The 21,277-nt window shown below is 41.5% G+C and overlaps 1 protein-coding gene across 7 annotated transcripts in view; it reads right to left on the minus strand.

Annotated features, from left to right (window-relative positions):
* The window catches only part of NRP1 (neuropilin 1), a 157,641-nt gene that overhangs the window by 78,560 nt on the left and 57,804 nt on the right, over positions 1-21,277 (minus strand). For all 7 annotated transcript variants that reach the window (XM_015146734.3, XM_077944998.1, XM_015146732.3 and 4 more), the window contains 3 exon segments: positions 15,313-15,494; positions 8,282-8,509; positions 940-1,095 (listed from right to left, as the gene is read on the minus strand). In XM_015146734.3, the coding sequence (XP_015002220.1) occupies positions 940-1,095; positions 8,282-8,509; positions 15,313-15,494 (566 nt within the window).

Raw genomic sequence — 21,277 nt, forward strand, 5'->3', positions numbered from 1 at the left:
GTCCTCTCCCTATGTTACTTTACAGCCTGGGAGCTAGAGCTGATAATTGCACAAACAATTTATTCTTTGTTCTTTTTTGTTGTTGTTCTTGAGACTGGGTCTCACTCTGTCAACCAGGCTGGAGTGCAGTGGCATGATTATAGCTCACTGCAGTCTTAAACTTCAGGGCTCAAGCAATCTTCCCGCATTCTCCCAAGTAGCTGGGACTACAGACATGATCCACCATGCCCAGCTAACTTTTCAATTTTTAGTACAGTCAAGTTTGCATTATATTGCCAAAGCTGATCTCCAACTCCTGGCCTCAAGCAGTCCTCCTGCCTCGCCCTTCCAAAGCACTGGGATTACAGGAATGAGCCACAAGTCCTGGCCTTATTCTTTGTTCTTTCAGATTTTTTCTTGGGCCTTTAAAAGACCTAGAAACCACAAAAACTTTGAGGAAGGGTTGAGCTAGCTGAGTTGAGTATTTTAATAGAATACAAAAAACATAATGGCTTCCTCCAGCATCTTCCACAACCAAACCACTGCATTATCCACACTTTGTGACTGCTCTGTCGGTGAACTACCGCAGATTTGTTTTATCGTCTGGGATAGATGCCTGTCCTCTTATGATGCTCAGCCTTGTATGCATTGGAGGGTGCCAGGTAGATGCTCTAGTCACATTTCATTGTTTCAAGGCACTATTTTGCCATTTCCCACTTTCTCGCATAATTTCAGAGGCTCCCAAGCAGGCTTCTCACCCACAATTTTATGAAGAAAGCACAGCAAATAGTTCTTCCTATTGATATTAAAAAAGAAAAAAAAAATTTAAAAGAGAAAAACAGATACCTGGCACCCACGTTCACAACACATTACTTTAGTGCTTCTTGTGGCCGCAGGTGTGTGAGCAGGAATGACATTGAGTATTTACCACAGGGCTTTGCAAAATGAATAAACACTGACCTTCTGAGACACTGCTCTGCAAGACACTGTAGTTTGCTGAGAAACCTTCTTTTGCTATTGCGCTGTCGGTGTAAAAAACCATGGAGAGAATGCCCGATGAGGATCGGATTCGACCTGGTGTTTTCTGTCCACAGTAACGCCCAATGTGAGGGCCAACTGGAACGGGAGGAATACAGACAATGTCAGAATGTCTCTTCTCCTGCAGCAGATGCAAGAACCACCATTTACAAACATGGGTCCCAGCAGAACCCAGAGTGTTTTCTAACCCAAAGCAAGGCTTCCCTAAGTTAATTGGTTTGCAGTGAACATACTGGATTGGGTTTGCGGAGAAGATTTTAAAGTGTACTCAGAAGGGCAGTAACAGGCATCACCGCATTCCCCAGTGAGCAGAACTGTTTTCAGGAACAGAATCGAAATGCTTGCTTCAATTGCAAAGAATGAGATTTAGGCTATTGAAGTGGCACCTTGGTACCCATTGGCAGGGCAAAACTGTATACACAGCCCAGCGCCAACAGATTCCTGCTAAGCTGTGGTCACTGAGGTTTCTGAGTTACCTATCCTCGCCTCTCTTGCCCTAGGGGAGATTCTGGGGATGCTGATGTCCAGGGAACCCTGTGGTCTGATCAGTCCCAGGGGTCTGATCCACAATTGACCTGTGATTGGCTTCCTCATGCTATCTTTTTGCCCTAGATTCTTATTATGATAAACATCCCAAGCTTGGACAAAGGACAATGGATTATGTCCTACTCAGGGCTTTATGTGAAGACAAATCATTGTAACTATGTAAAAAGTTGGAGACTACATATACCAATAATTTATAAATAATGGCAACCTATAATCTAAATGAAATAAAAATGCATCTGTCTGACTTCTGTCCTAGTTTTTTCTCTCCTAACTGAGAGGTGACTTGTTTCCAGGGGCCAAGAAATCACCAAAAGCATCCATTTGATTGTGCACACCAGGAAATAAAGGGGACTTGAGGAGGCGAATGATTGGGAACACCCACTAATTTATGTTAAAGTCAAATTGTTTGATGGCTGGGTGCAGTGGCTCACTCCTGTGATCCCAACACTTTGGGAAGCTGAGGTGGGCGGATCACTTGAGGTCAGGAGTTCGAGACCAGCCTGGCCAACATGGTGAAACTTCGTTTATACTAAAACTACAAAGATTAGCCAGGTGTGGTGGGCAGTGCCTGTTAATTCCAGCTATTGGGGTCTGAGGCAAGACCCAGGGGGTGGAAGTCGCAGTGAGCCAGGATCACACCACTGCACTCCAGTCTGGATGACGGAGTGAGACTCTGTCTCAAAAAAACACAAAAATCAATACAGCAATTTGCTGTTTGACTTAAACTGGCCACACCTTTGTTGAAGTGCTTTAAGCAAACCTTGGCAATGAGTAAACTGGAAATTGCCTTGGGAAGAGTGTAGAACTCCTCTGGATGGCGAATCTTTCCACTTCCCTGTCCTGATCTTCGACAAGCCACATACAAAAAAGTCCTTTTTTTCCTCTAGGTTTTTTCATTGCACATATGGTAAAAACATACCAGATGGTTTGGGTTTAGAAGGACAATATGGTGTGGACTGTTTTCCCCTCCAAGAAATCCATGGTTCTGTGCGTTTCAACTAAGAATGATTGCTTTGTTTAAAGAAGCACATTAGGTGGACATGTCCCTGGAGGGAGGGGCCTTCAACAGGGACGTGGTGTTTCAAGGCCAGTGTGTACAGTATGGATGCAGGATGCGGCGGATGAAGGCCAGGAGAGACTTCAGATGTGGTTGCCAAAGTGAACCTCACAAGAACTGGTCTCCCTGAAGCCCCGAGTACCAGCTGCGTTCCTAGTAGGCAGCAAATCCGAGCCCCTGTTTTGTGGATTGCACAGATCCTCGGCTGACAGGTTTTCAGCTCTTGGCCAATTCTCTTAAAAAAAAAAAAAAAAAAACCAAACCCAAACAAAATAAAATAACTAAAGTAAACCAAAATGGTTCACCTATTTGAGTTAGCGCAAAAATGGGCTGCTTTGAACAATACCTGCTAATTTCTCTCAATGTGTTGAAAATAATGCAGTTGAGTGAATTCAGAGTTTTCTCTCTATTGCAACCCCTCACTCTCCCTCCAGGCACCACACAGTTTGTGTGCGTAGACTGCTTTATCATGAAGAAAACGAGGAGGATGACCCAGTGGGGAGGATTGATACGGATTATCTACAGGGCATCACGCTGACACGGACAATAGCTTTGCATTATGGGAGCAAATTTTGTTATATTAGACTTCTCTGTTGGCAGAAGAAAGCGTCTCAGAAGATGAAACTCTTGCTGTTTTTTGTCTCTCTTCAGCTTTAATCCTGGCTTCTAATTCTTCTACAGGTAGTGGTTCTTTGCTATTTAATAGATTTTCTTCATTCTGGATGTGGCCCTAGTAGTAATGTAACACTTTTTTTTTCTTATCTCTGGAGCACGAAGTTGTCCATAACATACACATGAAAATACCTTGCTAGAAGCATACACTTAAGTCTTTACTTTCCTAAAAAAGAATCTCATTTCTGATCTGCAATATTAAAAAGAAGGCTTAGAGTCCATTCAGACTTCCTCACTACTTTTTCCCTCATTTAAATTCCATTAGTGTGGCTTCATGATGTTTTTTCTTTAGTTTGTGGGCAAACGTTTACAGCCCTAATCCTTGGGGTCGTTCTCTGATCACCACAGCCGCTGACCTCCCCCGGAATACAAGCTCGCAAGCAAAGCTGTGATCGCCCTGTGGAAGCCCAGGCGGCTGATCCTCCCCGCCACTATCACCCAATTCCTTTGGGGAGGGCGGAAGGGGAATCTCTTTGAAAGAGAAAACAGAAGAGAACTTGTCTGATGCAGACTTGCAATTTAGAGAGTCTCCATGACTCACTGGTTTATAATGTTTAAGACATGCTGGGTAAATCTGCCTTCTGTCCCTAGAACATTGCCCCCGGACAACAGCGTGCCACTCTCTTTAGGAGCCCTCAAGATACGACAGTGAAAGGCTTTTTCGACTATAATACAAAGAAGTATTGAATTTTCCTGAACAACAGCGAGACCTTAGCCTAGCAAGCTAATGCAATATTGATCTGAGCGAGAGTGGATGAAATACTCTTATCCGTCTCGTGTGTGTGCTCATTTGTGTATTTACATGAACATAGCTATCGGATTTCCTATTTCTGTTATTGTGAACCCAAGGGCCGAGGAGATGAATGAAAACGGTCACAAAAGCAGAAGTATAATTCAAAAATTGAATTATTGCAGAATTTTAGCAAGCAACATGTGCCAAGCTTCAGGAAGAGGAGAGCTAGAATGATCATATCTTCTCAGATGTGAAAGGAATATAGTATTTGTGCTGTTTAAATATATGCCTACAATGGGCAATGGTGATCCCACATCTTTTGCATTTTCCCATTAATCTTTCTAATAATTATAACCTTATCTCAGAATCAGATGATTTGGCTTTCTGCCACATTTTTATGTGAAAAAATAAAAGTGCTGATCTACTACAAAGAGGTATTTTAAAATTTGTTTTTTTCTTTTTTAGAGATGGCTGTCTCACTCTGTTGCCCAGGCTGCAGTGCAGTGGCACAATCATAGCTCACTGTAACCTGGAACTCCTGGGCTCAAGTGATCCTCCCACTTCAGTCTCCCGAGGGGCTGGGACTCCAGGCTCATGCCACTGTGTCCAGCTAATTTTTAAACTTTTTTTTTGTAGAGACGGGGTCTTATCTCTCGATGTTGCCCAGGATGGTCTTGAACTCCTGGCCTCAAGCAGTCCTCCCACCTAGGCCTCCCAAAGTGATGGAATTACAGGTGTGAGCTACCACACCTGGCTTAAAGGTATCCTTTTAAAATGAAGTATTTTGAATAATAAACAAAAAAGGGATTCGTTTCAAAGGTACAAGATAGGTCGTCTATACTTTTCTGAAATTAATAGACTTTTTGGTGTGGAATATCTGGAATACCAAAACTACATTTTGTAGCTTTTCCCCAGAAAAAAATTGGCATATTTATCTCTCTCTCTTCTAAATTAGTCTTTAGAAGGTTAATTAAATGTAGAAGTAAATAAAAGCAAGCAGAACTCAATCTAGCTATTATGAAATGTATTCCTGAAATGATTGATAATTTTTGGAACACAGGTAACAATTGCAGTTCCAGCCCCTTTTGCCAGCTGAGGCAGAAGGCTGACGTCATCAGCACCGATGCGATGTGAGCTAAGCATTCACTTCCAGCCCCATCATCCAGCACCAACACTTCCAGCATCTACCTGGGCAATGATGCTGTGCTCTTGGCCTTAGCCCATATGTAAACCTCCACCAATTTTTTTCAAAGTTGCCATTTGTGAATCCATGCAGCTTCAAACAGAGTGGTAGACGGAGATGCGGGATTCACAACACGCATGCCTTGAATTTTGAGTTCTGGAGTAAACTGCTTTTCCTCAAAGTCAATTTGAATCAATGGATAGCTTTCAATTACCTAGTCATTTAATTCAATGTTTATGATAAAATGCAACGTAAAATCACTTGATGGTTAAAAGCCTTCTGCACCTTCTGGTTGTTGTTTTTGGAAAGGATATCAAAGACTAAAAGCAATTTTGTTGGCAGAGGAACTATGTGTGTTGAACTACTATGACAAAAATGTTTTTAGTGTCACTGACCAAAAAAAAAAAAAAAAATCCAGGAGGATGCAGTTTTGTTTTGCCTAAAAAAGAAAACCATTATGCAGGTACAGGCTGAATGAGGCCAGGTAAATGTTAACAAATATACAAATGCATTCTTCATATTCCAAAGCCAGTTTTCTCTGGGAACAAGTGAAAGGCACCATAGTTTAAAACATGTGTAAATTGCAAGGCTGATAACTCTTATTGTTAATTGTTCCTCGATTCAACTCAGTGATTTTCTAGAGCCAGAAAATTACTACTTTGAAAAACCCTTGACACTAATAACAATGTGCCTTCTTTCTGAAAGTCTTCTAAATAAGTTGGTTGATTGGACCTCCTCTTCAGATGTCAATTTAAATGAAAGTTCTAGAAAGGAAAGCTGCAAATTTGGGTTGTGAACAAATAAATCCATTGTAAAATGTTCCAACTATTGTTACAATATTATTATAATACTGTTTTCCTAATTATCAGATTGAATACTTGGAAATCAATCAGAACTCTGTTTGGGCAAATCTCATTATTTAATAAGAGTTTTGATAAGATTATCATAACCCTGTTTATATGGTAAAAGAGCAAAGAAGATATTAAACTAATGTTAACTCACCCGTTTATTCCAATGGCAATATAAGGATTCTCTAAACCTGGTTTTTCTCTAATGCTGTTTACTATTGAGGAACATAGCTAAATTGAATCACACTAATAATAATGTCATTTCAAAGACTAAGGCAATCTCCTTTACATTTTACTTACTCTTTTTTTAAAAACAGATTCTCGCTCTGTTCCCCAGGTTGGAGTGCAGTGGCCATGATCTCGGCTCACTGCAACCTCTGCCTCCCAGGTTCAAGTGATTCTCCTGCCTCAGCCTCCTGAGTAGCTGAATTACAGGCATGCACCATCGCACCCGGCTAATTTTTGTATTTTTCATAGAGATGGGGTTTCACTATGTTGACCAGGCTGGTCTCGAACTCATGACCTCAGGTGATCCACCCACCTTGGCATCCCAAAGTGTTGGGACTATAGATATGAGCCACAGCACCCGGTCTACATTTTACTTTATTCTTTATGTACAATGTATTTAAATACTCTTTTGAGAATAGTATCTGACTCTGTTTTACAGATAGTTATACATCTCCTAACTCCATGATGGTGAAGACTTCCAAGCCATCCTCTCTGATCTGTGTAATGTGTGTTCTCTAGAGAAATCTTAATATTAAACCAGACTAAACACAAGACAAGCAATGCAGCTGTAAAAATTATTGGATATTATCCCTCACTGTTCAGAATTTCGCTGTGTATTTTTGCCATTCACCTTCTAATTCACAAGAGTGGAATGGAAAACTTTCATTTAGATGTCCACATGGCTATTTCCTCCACCTCCTTCAAATCTTCACTCAAATGTTGTTTTCTTTAATAAGGTCTAACCTCGGCTGGGTACGGAGGCTCACCCCTGTAATCCCAGCACTTTGGGAGGTCGAGGCGGGCGGATCATCTGAGGTCAGGAGTTTGAGACCAGACTGGCCAATATGGTGAAAACTCGTCTCTACCCAAAATGCAAAAAATTAGCTGGGTGTCGTGGTGGGCACCTGTAATCCCAGCTACGCAGGAGGCTAAGGCAGGAGAATCGCTTGAACCCAGCAGGCAGAGGTTGCAGGGAGCCGAGACCGCTCCACTGCACTCCAGCCTGGGTGACAAGAGCGAAACTCTGTCTCAAAAATAAATAAATAAATAAATAAATAAATAGGTCTAACCTCACCACCCTATTTAAAATTTCACCCTATACCTTCCCCCTCCTAACTTCTCATCCCTTGACTCTGCTCTACTTTTTCTTGCTTGCATTTGGGGAGATTTGTTTACAGCACTTCTCACCTTCTAACATTTCACACACATAATTCATTTATTTGTAATGTGCATTGTTTATTGTCTCATTCTCCCTGGCAGAAGAGAAACTCCAGAAGGCAGCACCTTTCATTGTTTTGCTTACACAGGGGTTGGATGGTGCCTGGTACATGACAGATGCTCAAGAAATACTTTTTAGGTATATGAATGCATTTAGATGATAGGTCAATGATGACAAATGATGTAATGAGGTGATTCAAATTCCCAAAGATGAAAAATCTGTAGAGAATGTACAGGGAAACTGTCTAAATTTGGAATGCCCAAACATTCTCGTTCCTTTTCCAAATTTTTATTCTGTAGCATAACAGATGCATATTTTAGCCTTAAAATTTTATTAAGTACTCAACCTCTCAGGTCCTGAGTCTCTGCATTTCTAAAATGAGTGGTTTGATATAATGGAATTACTAAGAGCCCATCCTCTGACAATCTGTGAATTAATGATGAGTAGCCAGGTCAGTGGATGAGCAAAATACTTCAGTGAGAAAAACTATGTGTTCACCTCAATTATATCACAAAAATAGCTACAAGAACTTTTCGTAATCTTTCATGGCCTCAGCTTCCTTATCTATAAACTGAAGGAATTGGACTAGATAATTACTAAGGTCTTCTTGAGCTCAAACATTTCATCACTGCTCTGCATAAAGAGAGTTTTGCTTTGTTTTCCAGTGTCCTTTTGAGCATTTTTTAAAAATGATGCATGTATCATGACTCTAGTAAAAGAATCCTGGTGCCCTTCCTCCAGAACCTTCCCTTTTTGGGGTGCTTCTTGTCATTCTTACCGTCAGGGAATCCATCCCAGATTTCCAGCCGGTCGTAGCGACAGAACATCCCCCCTGGAGGATTTGAGTCAGGCTCCAGGTCAAAGCTTTCAAATTCCAGGATAATCTCTGACATCTTTGGTGCAAAGACAATATAAGTGCATTCAAGGCTGTTGGGATATTTTTCAGGGAATCCGGGGGACTTTATCACGCCACTAGGTGTTGTGTAGTTCTGGGAACATTCAGGACCTATGAGTAGAAGAGAAAAAGGAGTAAAGTGAAAATCCCACTTAAACAACTTCCCCAAGAAATAACCTGGGTAAAGACAGAACATCTTTCTAATAAAAGCCCACCATTATAACCACTATTCTAATCATGCATTAGTCAGCTTTTTCCTATTAGTAAAATGGGTATGGAAAGTCAAGTTCAGATTTATTGTGTTAACCTTAGCTTTCCATTTGTATGGAGCAATTTAAAGACTTCTGCTGTTGCAGGGAAAAAAATGACAAATATAAAATCATGTGGGAACAATGAATGAGTAAGCTGCAGAAATCTCGACAGAGCCCTAGAGAAATAATTATAGCCCCGTCAAGCTTAAATCTTTAAATCTTGAGGCTGACAGCCCTTTATTGGTGAAATAGAACATTTATAATGATGAGGGAGAGAATTCAGTGGAGGCAGTTTGGGTTTCAGATTCCTACACCAGTGACTCAGTAACTCTGCCAGATGTGACCTATGCCTCTTTGACAAACAAAATGTGAAAGGTAATTCGTACATGTACCAAGGGTGAGTGACTCATTCTGAGTGGTGTTGACACAGGTGGGCCGGTAAAGTGTGGCTGTTAGTGAGGGCACGATAAACTGTGATTACAGGCCATGATGCCGGAAGTCACCTAATATCAATGCTGACATCCTAACCTTCCCCGAAGTATCAGGCACAGTATAGTACGCCATTCTAAAATTGCATGTTAATAGATGTGTGTGTGTGTGTGTGTGTGTGTAATGCATATATTTATAATGTGTAATTTTAATGACTGTTCAGTACCACCAAGACTTTACAAATTATAGTGATTTGTCATTGAAATTGGTCAAGAGCATCCATGCATATAGTGCAGGTTGACCTTATGCCTGTATGAATGACTCCAATTTCAATTCATGGTAACCAGCATAGGGTGGTATTCACTACACAATTCAAAAACTGTCCTTCTCGGCTGGGTGCACACGGTGACTCATGCCTGTGATCCCAGCACTTTGGGAGGCTGAGGTGGGCGGATCACCTGAGGTCAGGAGTTCGAGACCAGCCTGGCCAACATAGGGAAACCCCCGTCTCTACTAAAAATAGAAAAATTAGCTGGGCGTGGTGGTGGGCGCCTGTAATCCCAGCTACCTGGGAGGCTAAGACAGGAGAATGGTTTGAACCCAGGAGGCAGAGGTTGCAGTGAGCCGAGATCACACCACTGCACTCCAGCCTGGGTGACAGAGCCAGCCAGACTCCACTTCAAAAAACAAACAAACAACAACAACAACAACAAACCCCAAAACTGCCTTCTCTACCAACATGAGCACATCAACTCAGTCCCTCAATACCACCTGCTGCTATGATCTTCAAATAGCTACACTTGAGACTCTTGTGAATCAGAGAAGTCTTTACCCTTTTGAATTTCAGGATCAAATCTGGGGGTGTTCAGTTCAACAACTCTTTTCCTGCACCATTTTCTCACAGTGGCTTGAAGGCAGAAGTGATGGGGCCCTGGCAATGGCGTGCAAGGATTCAATTCTAAATAAGGTGCTTTGTTGACATTGGTCTTAACTGAACATTCTCCCAAAGTGCCAGGCAACTAGAGGCGACTCATTAGACATCAATAGAGATTAAAGTTAACTAGTAGGTCTCTTGTTTTAGTGATTCAGGTCAGGAGGCTGAATACCAACAGAGTGCATCGGCAGCCTGTTGAGAAAACAAATCAATCCTTTCCTCCTCATGCACATATCAACTATCCATGGATCCATGGCATTGCAGATGCAGAAGAATTCTTAGATGGGCACAGGAAACCTGGTCTGCAGAGGTCTGACTTATTTGAAATACCTCTCAAACCTTCTTGGACACGGCTCACCCTTCACCGTGAGCACTGCAAATGCTTATCTATTTGATTCCGGTTCAAAAGTTAGTAACATGTAGCAATTCGCCTCGTCAGTTCCAGGTAGAGATTACGACATGTGCTGTATGGTTTATAATCTTAGTTTCTAAATTACTCTGGTGGCTTCTGAGATGACAGCGACTATGCTAATTTGAGTCATTCATCCACAAATAAAAAATACATATGTACGTATATGCTACTGGGGACCCTTTAGGATTTTATAGCCACAGTGTAGAAACGGTTATGCTGGAGACCTCCAAACTCCTCCCTGGGGAAAAAAACGCTTTGGCTACATTCTTATAAGCCAAAGTAAACAGCAAGATTTCATGCAGATACCGATATTTTCTCCTTCTTATAAAGATAAAATGTTTCAGTTCAGATTAAGATTTATTGAGAAAAAAAATGACAGGAATTAAGGTCATACTTTCAAAAGCAAGTGAATTTTGGTGCTTTCACTTTGCCCTTGTCATGCTATGGAAGTGATCCCAGGTTTTCTTGTGTATTTTGACAAAACATGGGGACATTCCATGGGGTGATGGAGGAGAACTGGATGGAGCCCCAGGAGACCTGAATTCCAGTCCTGAGATTCATTCACCGGCTGGGTAAACTTGGGTGGCCTCTTAGTCTTTCTGGTTCTCAAATTCTGTGCATGACAAACGGGAGTTGGACTTTAGAATTTGCAAAATAAAATCTCTTCTAATTTAAATATTCTGTAGCTTCCTATTTTCTCCACTATACACCAAAATTCATTTTCATATTTTCCTTATTCACTGTTGTTTCAGTTCGCCATAGTTGAAGAAACACTTTCTCCCGAAAGGACAATGGCAGAAAAGGGGTTAAGAAAGTCCATGGTGAATACATATGATAGTGTTTGGATCTGTGTCCCCACCAAATCTCATGTCGAATTACAATCCCCAGTGTTGGAGGTGGGGTCTGGTGGGAAGTGATTGAATCATGGGGGTGGATTTCTCATGAATAGTTTAGCGCCATCCCCTCCTGGCCTTGTCCTTGCAATAGTAAGTGAGTTATCATGAGATTTGGTTGTTTAAAAACGTATACCATCCTGGTTAACACGGTGAAAGCCCGTCTCTACTAAAAATACAAAAAATTAGCCAGGTGTGGTGGCGGGTGCCTGTAGTCCCAGCTACTAGGGAGGCTGAGGCAGGAGAATGGTGTGAACCCAGGAGGCAGAGCTTGCAATGAGCTGAGATCAGGCCACTGCACTCCAGCCTGGGTGGCAGATCGAGACTCCGTCTCAAAAAACAAAAGACAAAAAACAAAAAAACGTGTAGCACCTCCCCTCCCTCTCTCTCTTGCTCCTACTCTGGCCACTGTGACATGTGCTTCCCCTTCACCTTCTGCCATGATTGTCAGTTTCCTGCGACCTCCCCAGAAGCTGAGCAGGTGTGAACATCATGCTTCCTGTACAGCCTGCAGAACTGTGAGCCAATCAAACCTCTTTTCTTTATAAATGACCCAGTCTCAGGTATTTCTTTACAGCAGTTTCAGAACACAGGAGATGAATATACAACACAGGAGATGAGCAGGAGTGAGGCCAGCAGCCCTGGGTGCCTAGGAGTGAGTGGCACTCACACAGGCATTTGGAGTTAGTGAACATGAGCTTTCCTCTTTACTTGGAAGAACAGGAGTAACTTGTATAGCTATAAGGAATGCCACCATTTAGTTGCCAAGGACAATAAGGATGGAGAATAGTAACAGTCAAGAGACTCTCTTCGGAATTATTATTAAATGCACAAACTCTCAATCATGTAACATATATCAAGTGACCAAGTCTGCTCTCAGTAAATGGCACCCCCGCCACTCCCGGCCCCCTTGCACTGAGACCCATAGGAAACAGCAGCAGCTTCTTCCAGCGTCTGGGCCTGAAGACCAAGGGAAGGATGGGAACAGAGATCAGTGGGGAGGCTTGGGTTTCCTAGAGAAATCTCTTTAGGCGATTGGAAATAAAGGTAGGGCTGGTGGCCTAAGGTTTCAGCTTTGGGAAGAGACATGTAGAAGGAAAAGAGGGGCTCTTAGGAGGAGAATTAGGGCAGTCCAACGTGGCTGCAAGAGGGCAGGAAGAAGCAGGGCTGGCCTTGTTGACGGTCAGGCAAAGATGATTCTGGAGCAATGCAACCCAGGGACTCTGGAATGGCCTAAATGTCTCAGAACTGTGATCTCACACCGGAAACCTCAAGGCCATTCTGGTTGCATTAAACTATGATTGGTGTAATTCATGTGTTTTCAGGAAACTTGAAATTGCTGCATCCTAAAAGAAGTGCTATATTTTCAAAGGAACAATGATCCATGAATTCTACAATATCATTAAACAACTTTTGAGGAAAAAACATTCATGACCTGCGCTTTTACGTGTGTGTGTGTGTGTGTGTGTGTGTGTAGGTTTTCATAAATGATTATATTAATGATTTTTATGCAGTTGATGCTAAGTTTTGAGCAGGGCCTCAATCTTGCCCAGTGGGGTGACAGAGACCCTCTGTGGACGTTTTGAGGACAGTGGCTTCCTGCCTGTTTGAGAAGCTGTGAGCAGGATAGAGTCACATGGGAGGGCCACAACTGGGGCCTATTTGGTTAATGGCAGTGACATGGAAGAGAAGCTGAGAGTCTTTGAGACCTTTGGATAAAAATTAAAAAGCAGTGGATGCCATATTGGATGTGGGAAGTCAAGAAGAGAAAGAACAAAAGAAGACTTCAAGTCTGAAGAATGGGCTTGGAGAGTAGGACAGGAAGCTTTGGTACATCTGAGACTCACAGATACGTAGGGAGCTGAGTTCCTTTGGAAGGAACACAAAGAATTCTTCATGAGTTAGTGACAGATCTCTGTTTTCTCCTTCAACTGTCTTCAGATCTCTAAGAAAACTGAAAATAAAAGGCTATTCCTAGCCCCTTTTCTGACACGTTTGTCTTTGATAGTGCCACATACAGGTAAGCAAGCAGGTGTAGATGTGTGTGTGTACATATACAGACACGTATAATATGACTTCTATAACAAGTCAAACAGTTCTCATCACTAAAAATATGTACATTCATCATCTGTTTATATTGATGTCATATGTATACTATTATCTATACAAAAGGTGTTCTAAGTACTTATGTGCTTAAATTTCTGAAAGTTCTCTCCATCTATCCCTGTTTTTATGGTGTCAGAGCCAAATATCTTCAAAAGTTAAAGAAGTTGTCGCAATGTTTCCTGGAGCCCCTAACAACTCCCCTTTAAATTTTTCTCAGTTATCACGAACCCAGAAGACCGAAGGCTTTTGAAATTGATGTGGTTAGATTTTTTTCTATCGAAACAAGCTTTTTCTTCTGTATTCCAAGACAATACATTCAAATCTTGATCCTCCGTCCCTGGATTGGTTTTCTAGACATTAATGGCAACTTAAAAATATAAGTAATAGGAAGGCTGAATTTCACACATGAAAGGAACTTATAGGCTGTTGCTAAAAACAGTGACCACCAGATAACTTTACATGTTTGTTAATTTGTTTATTACTTTTAAATTATCTTTAAATTTATATTTAGAGACAGGCTCTTCTTGCTCTGTCACCCAGACTGGAGTGCTGTGGCACAATCAAGCCTCAACTGCAGCCTCCAACTCCTGTGCTCAGGCAATCCTCCCACCTCAACCTCCCAAGTAACTGGAACTGATTACAGGCACGCACCACCATGGCTGGCTGACGCATTTTTAACGAAAGAAATCAAACTTCAAGAATAGATCAAACCTATTTTTGAAGAAGATAGATAAGAATAAATGCTTTTTAAAAAGCTTACGGAGTGTATACCTTATAACTGAGGTCCCCAACCCTCGGACCGCAGACTGGTACCAGTTTGTGGCTTGTTAGGGACTGGGCCTCACAGCAGGAGGCGAGTGGCAGGTGAGCAAAGTTTTGCCTGTATTTACAGCCACTCCCCATCGCTGGAACTACTGCCTGAACTCCTCCTCCTGTCAGATCAGTGATCAGTTGCAGCATTAGATTCTCATAGGACCGCAAACCCTTTTGTGAACTACGTGTGCAAGAAATCCAGGTTGCGCTCTCCTTATAGGAGAATCTAACGCCTGAGGATCTGTCACTGTCTCCCATCACCTGTAGATGGGACCGTCTAGTTGCAGAAAAACAAGCTCGGGGTTCCCACTGATTCTACATTACAGTGAGTTGTATAATTATTTCATTATATATTACAAAGTAATGATAATGGGAATAAAGTGCACAATCAATGTAATGTGCTTGAATCATCCTGAAACCATCCCCCAACTCTGTCAGTGGAAAAATTTTCTTCCATGAAGCTGGTCCCTGGTGCCAAAAAGGTTGGAGACTGCTGCCCTGTAACACTGGCCAACACTTCAGACTGGTGAAATTTTGATTGCTGAAATATATTTCTTTTTTCAATTTAAGCACACTTCCTTCATACAATGGGTAATTTAACCTTATTTTAAAGTACTTCCCAACATTTTTATAATGAGGATATATATTTTACAAAAGGATAAAAGCATTACTCCTATCGTTCTTTTCACTTTGTCTTTTGTGAAATCAAACAAGGTGAAATAAATTATAAATTTTTGGTTTTTTTTAAGACAGAGTCTCACTCTGTCACCCAGACTGAAGTGCAATGGCCTGTACTCAGCTCACTGCAACCTCCACCTTCCAGGTTCAAGTGATTCTCCTGTCTCAGCCTCCCGAGTAGCTGGGATTACTGGCATACGCCATCATGCCCTGCTAATTTTTGTATTTTTAGTAGAGACTGGGTTTCGCCATATTGACGGGGCTGGTCTTGAACTCCTGAGCTCAAGTGATCCACCCGCCTCAGCCTTCCAAAGTGCTGGGATTACAGGCGTGAGCCACCGCACTCGGCCTAAATGAACTTTTAGTCATCCTTGTTCTACTGTAAGCTATTCACTCACCTCTCTTGAAAATTTCATAACGTATGGAAAATCCTGCACCGTGTGTTTCGTAGTCAGAGACAAATTTGATAAAAAGAAATTGCCCTGAAGACACAACAGGAGGAGGGGCTATCTTTCCACAGAACTTTCCCCATAAACGTCCATTTTCATTTTCTCCATCGAAGACTTCCACGTAGTCATACCTAACACACAAACATGGAAGAAAACATTAGGTTGGTGAGAAATGCCCTTTTAATTTCAATAACTTAGACACCAGCATCATCTAGCATAGTGTGCCAGGAAAAAAAAGATCTATCTGCATTCATCACTGCATTAAATGGAAGGAAAAAAAAATCTAGCAAAACGAAATAATTAAAATGGACTACATCATGTCTGTATACATCTGGCAACACAGAACTATTAAGAATAATGGTGTCCATTATACTTGCAGACAATGTCAGTTAAAGTAACCAATTAAAAAGAAAAAGAAAATCTCATGAGCACAATCCTCTATTATTAAATTGTGTTCCTTTGTCTATGGTGGTGGGGTGTCCATACATAATGCTATGCATTCTTTTCAAACTGTGAAGTTCTTTTATGAATTCAAAATGTCTCCTGGCTGGAGCTTTCTATGAACAATACTTTGATTTCTGTGAGCGACCCTCTAAACATATGGCCACAGAATAATAAACAGATTCTTTACTATTTAACTGCATTCCACCAAACTCCAGACTTCTTTGAAAATAGTCTCTCAGTAGCCACATCCAATAGTTAAAACACAGATTATCTTCCCCCAAATGACACTTGGATCCTAGAACGTAATTTCTCCCAAGAAAAAGTTTAGTTAAGAATGGAAAATAACTTTGTTTATACCCGCTAGTCTGAATCTTTAAAGTAATATCATTGTTTGAGTCTTTAAAGAAATCTTGTTGTTTGAGAAAGAAACGCTTGATACCACAAAAGTAATGAGATTTAAAATTCAGGCTTAATAATGACACTAAGGATACAAATCGTAAGGAAAGTGACCATAAATATTACTCAAAAGTTAACATGGAAATAAGATATACTTGGATCTTATTTATCTTTAAAATGTACAAAGCCATCACCAATACACTCGTGTCCCCTAGGAAAATAAGAAGGCTTTTGTTTATTTGGTGTTATGTATTTCTTAGTAGCTTGCTCTTTCTTCTCTTTTTATTTACCAAGTCACCTAGGAGCAAGAGAATCTGATTCATCTTCCATTTTTCTTCTAGAAATGACATGAAAACATTACAAGGCATTCATTTCCAACCTTTATTTTATTTCTGTGCTTAACTTGGTTCAAAAGTCCTGGGATATATTAATTTCAGGAATGGCTAAAATATGTCAGTAACATAAACTGTATCTGGCAATTTAAAAGAGATCAAAGTGGGGGAAATCTTCATGATGCCCAATGTCATCTTTAACAATCTCTTCTCAAACTGCCGGGGATGCATGACTTATGTTTACATAAAGTCTCAGGAGACAACTGCAACCATGATATCACTAGTTAAAGTGGACAGCTTAAGGCTCTCTAAATTAAAAATGACATTACCTCATCAGTTAAAACTGTGTGCCAGCTTTGTGTATATCAAGAAGAAAATAAAGCTGACATTGATGGAACTAAGCATTAACATATGTGAATTATTGTATTAACTGCATTTCCTCTGCTACATATGATGCTTCCAGTAGTAGATACTTGGCTTGCTAACACCACCGTCCCTTTGCAAAACTATGGAAATACACAGAGGTATTGTTCATTTCTCCGTACTTTGGGAAATGCTTTGCATGTTAAAAGAAGACAAAGGAGAAGGAGGAGGAGGAGAAAGAGGAGGAGGAGGGGAGGGAAGGAGGAAAAGGAGGAGGAGGAGGAAGAAGAAGAAAGCATTATGTTTAAAATCTTAACTAGCCTTATAATCAATGGGATGTAGCTGGAAAGGACACCATCTCTGTACTCATTAAAGCCCCACAAGCTGGCATTTATGGAGTAATTCCTTTTATCTCTACTGCTTCATTGATAAGGCAGGTTTGCATGTTTCACCCCACACCTTCTTATAATTTAACTGTGATTTGAACTGTTGACTGTGTTTGGCCTGGCGACGGTGCATCCAGCTCTGCAATATAGGCTTTTTACTTGAATCCTGACATGGTCTGAATACTAAGTGGCCAAATTCTAGCTCATGTTGCCTTCCAAGCACAAATAAGAGAGGTGGGTGAGGCATTCTGAAAAACTAAGGGCATTTCCGTTGAGGATACGTTCCTCTCAGGTAGCAGAGAACTCAGCTAATATAGTGCCGGTGGATTGCAACAGGGAAAGGAGCTAGTATTTTAATTCACATATCCTCCAATAGTAAATACTAGGCGCTCCTCTTGGCAAAAGTAAAAGCTATTTTTAAAAGTATGTGTGGGGTGGTGAGTGGGGGGTGGGGGCGGGATTAGAATCTCTTCCCAGCAAGAAATAAGTCATTGCACAGTTAAGTGCCAATTTTAGGAAATTGAATTATTCAGGAATACCATAGTTACATTTGTAAACTGGAAGGCTGCTATCGTTTTAGCACTTCTCTTGAAAGTACTATCCAACAGGGCCCCAAAGAGTATCACAAATAGCAGCTCTTGTAAATATTCAGGAGGGTGTACTGCGCACAAGTTGCAGAGGGGAGTATTGCCAAAGAAGTTAAGGAAGCAGCTTGCGTCTCCCTCTGGAGTTGATACCAGCTCCGCTCGCTAAGTTTCGCACTGGCAAGCGTGCTGCCAGGAATGCAACTGGTGTGCCAGCATCCCTCCCTAGAGACTAAACGTGTCACCACTGCAACGCACCCAGACTGCATTGGCCTGAGGCCCAGGATCCTGAGTTTGCAAATTTTGATCCTGAAGCCGGCTGCACATTGCTCTGTTACTGTTGCCAGTGTGGCAAACATGGCATTGCTCGGGATGTCAAGATCCCCAGTCACGACAGCACAGCAGCCCGGCAAAGGTGAGAATGAAGGCACCTGTTTGGCTCTCATTCACTCCCCGTGTTCCAGACGCTGGATGAGAGCTGGGAATTAGGTCCGAGGAATTTAATTCATAAAAACTAGAGGAGGGGTCAGAGAGTTGACCCCTCTGTCTGTCTGGGTCCCTGCTCTGGAAAAAGAAAACTCCAGTTCACAAGGAAGCTATGAATGGGTCCAAAGGGCACCACCGTTCTATGCAAGGTGTTTTTCTCTCTGCTCACATACAGACAGGGCTCCCATCTGGTGAAGGTCCCTCTCCAGACCTCACCCTCCCCGCTTACCACCCCCAGAATGTAAACATGATGTGGATTTTTTAAATATTCAGAAGACAACCAACCCCTCCCTCCTCATTTAGGCATCTTCCCATTATTTTTCTTAAATTTGCTACCTTAAACCTTTTCCATTCTATAGTAACAGTGGTGAAGTGGGTGAACATTTACTGCCAACTAACTCAAAGATAGATCTCTGCCTAAACCCTTTTGTAATTAAAAGGTACTTTGCCACAGTTTCAATTTTGGGGTTTAATCCACCAGGTCGTTGTTTTCATGAGCGTCCCTGGCTTTAGAATCCCCGCTCCTCAAGCTAAAAGCCTACTGGCTCCGTATTTCCCCAGGCTCAATTTATCTACGTAGATGCGGGTGGTGAAACATTTTGAATCCTAACAGTAATCACAGGTTAGGTTTCCCAGAAGAGTGCTCAAAGAATAAAGATTTCTTTCTAAGAATTCTTGAAAGGATTACCTAGAGATTATTTTTTTTCTTTGGGAAAGTTTGAATTATGGCTTTAGGAAAATGGCCAAGTAAGGGGAAAAGTGATGGGAAAATGAGAAATGTATTCAGTCACTAAAGAGCGGTTTCGGAGGCTTTATAGGTATGCGGTGCTGAACAGACGAATAGTGACTTTGCCTAAGTCAGGTTTTGTCTTGTAAGCACAAATGACCCCGGACTCTCTATGGTGGAGATGGTTAATGGAAAGGAAGCTAATCCTCCACAGGGTGTTGTCTGACACTGTGAGCTACTGTACCAACTCCCCAGGCTTCTGGACATTCTCACATTATTAGGAAGGGGGATTTGAGGTGGTGGTGTCTTTTTAATCTCCTTCCAAGAGGATCTCCCCCCACTGGCATACATACATTAATAACGGAGAAATATGATGCCTGACATCATAAGCTGGAGTGAGAAATGATGTCGGCGAACACAATTTTCACCTGCAAAAATGTGTTTCTGTGGGTCTTTGGTTTATTTTGCACGAGGCATTAATAGCTATTAAAACTGAACAACCTGTAAACGACTGCTGTGCTGCCGTCCAAGAATTAACTTACGTATCCCCCAAAAGAGAACAGATTTTTCTTCCAGAGTATTAGAAAGAGGATTTGGAAATAAAAATATACAGTGGTGGAGCTAGGAGGAACCAATTAGTCTGCATCTGTGTTTCTGAGTGGTTTTACACGAGAGTCATCCCCTAGTGGTTCTGGCTTGCTTGCAATGTTCTAATCACAATGTATGAAAAGTCTTAAAAGAGTCATAGCCTGTTATTTAACAAAAGCATTTTTTAGAAATCTGTTCTAAGGAAACAACCCAGAATAATGTCAAATACCATGGAATATTATTCAGTCACTAAAAAGCGTGTTCAGCTCATGCCTGTAATCCCAGCATTTTGGGAGGCCAAGGCCGGTGGATCACGACGTCAGGAGATCGAGACCATCCCGGCTAACACGATGAAACCCCGTCTCTACTAAAAATACAAAAAATTAGCCAGGCGTAGTGGCAGGCGCATGTAGTCCCAGCTACTCGGGAGGCTGAGGCAGGAGAATCACTTGAACCTGGGAGGCAGAGGCTGCAGTGAGCCGAGACGGCGCCACTGCACTCTAGCCTAGGCAACAGAGTGAGACTTCATCTCAAACAAACAAACAAACAAACAAACAAACAAACAAACAAACATGTTCAGGCCAGGCACGGTGGCTCACACCTGTAATTGCAGTGCTTTGGGAGGCCGAGGCAAAAGGATTGCTTGAGGCCAGGAGTTTGAGACCAGCCTGGGTAACAAAGCAAGAACCCCCAACCCCTTCTCTACAATTTTTTTTTTTAATTGGCAAGATACGGTGGCTCGTGCCTGTAGTCCCGCCTGTTTGGGAGGCTGAGGTGGGAGGATCACTTGAGCCTAGGAGTCTGAGATTGCAATGCGCTGTGATTGTGTCACTGCACTCCAGCCTGGTCAACAGAGCAAGATCCTGTCTCTAAAATTAAAAAAAAAAAAATGCTCAACAAGTTTCTTAAATAACTGGAAAAATGCTTATGATATAATCAGTGAAAAATCAGAATATAAAACTCTATGTACAGTATATTCTCAATTCTTATTCATATGCAGAAAAAAAGCTAGAAGGAACTAACTAGGCCAAGCCATTAGGTGGTTATCTCTGGGTAGTGACGTTACGTTCCTTATTCATTTCTGTATTTTTCAAAATTTTTACAATGGACAAGTAGTCCTTCATAATCACATAAAACTTATTTTGAAAAGCACTAACTACCTATATAGAAATAAGCAAATCAATACCTGTTTGCCTTATTTTCCATTTTTTGGTTAAAAAAAAAACACTATCTTGGAAGTGAATCAAAGACTGGCTTTTATTTATTTATTTATTTATTTTACCACTGGATCAATGAGATGCTCTGTGTGATATTTATTTTTAGGACCGGAAAGTTAAAATGAATTGGATTTGGTCTCCTATTTTCTGAAAGGCTGGCAAGAATTCTTGACATTGCACGGGAATTTCCATGTCAGCATGTTCTCACATGTATTATCTAATTTAGTCTTTACAATGATCCCAGGAAGGCAGGTAGTAGGTGGTATCCTAGAAAGAGCCCTGAGCTGGGGGAGTACTGCATAAGGGACCCAGGAATGAGGTACTTTTTATGCTTTTAATATTTCCTACTTTGGGGCAAGCTTGATTCTGGTATCTGCACTTGTTACTCCCT

The sequence above is a fragment of the Macaca mulatta genome, chromosome 9, assembly GCF_049350105.2.
Source record: "Macaca mulatta isolate MMU2019108-1 chromosome 9, T2T-MMU8v2.0, whole genome shotgun sequence".
Classification (NCBI taxonomy): Eukaryota; Metazoa; Chordata; class Mammalia; order Primates; family Cercopithecidae; genus Macaca; species Macaca mulatta.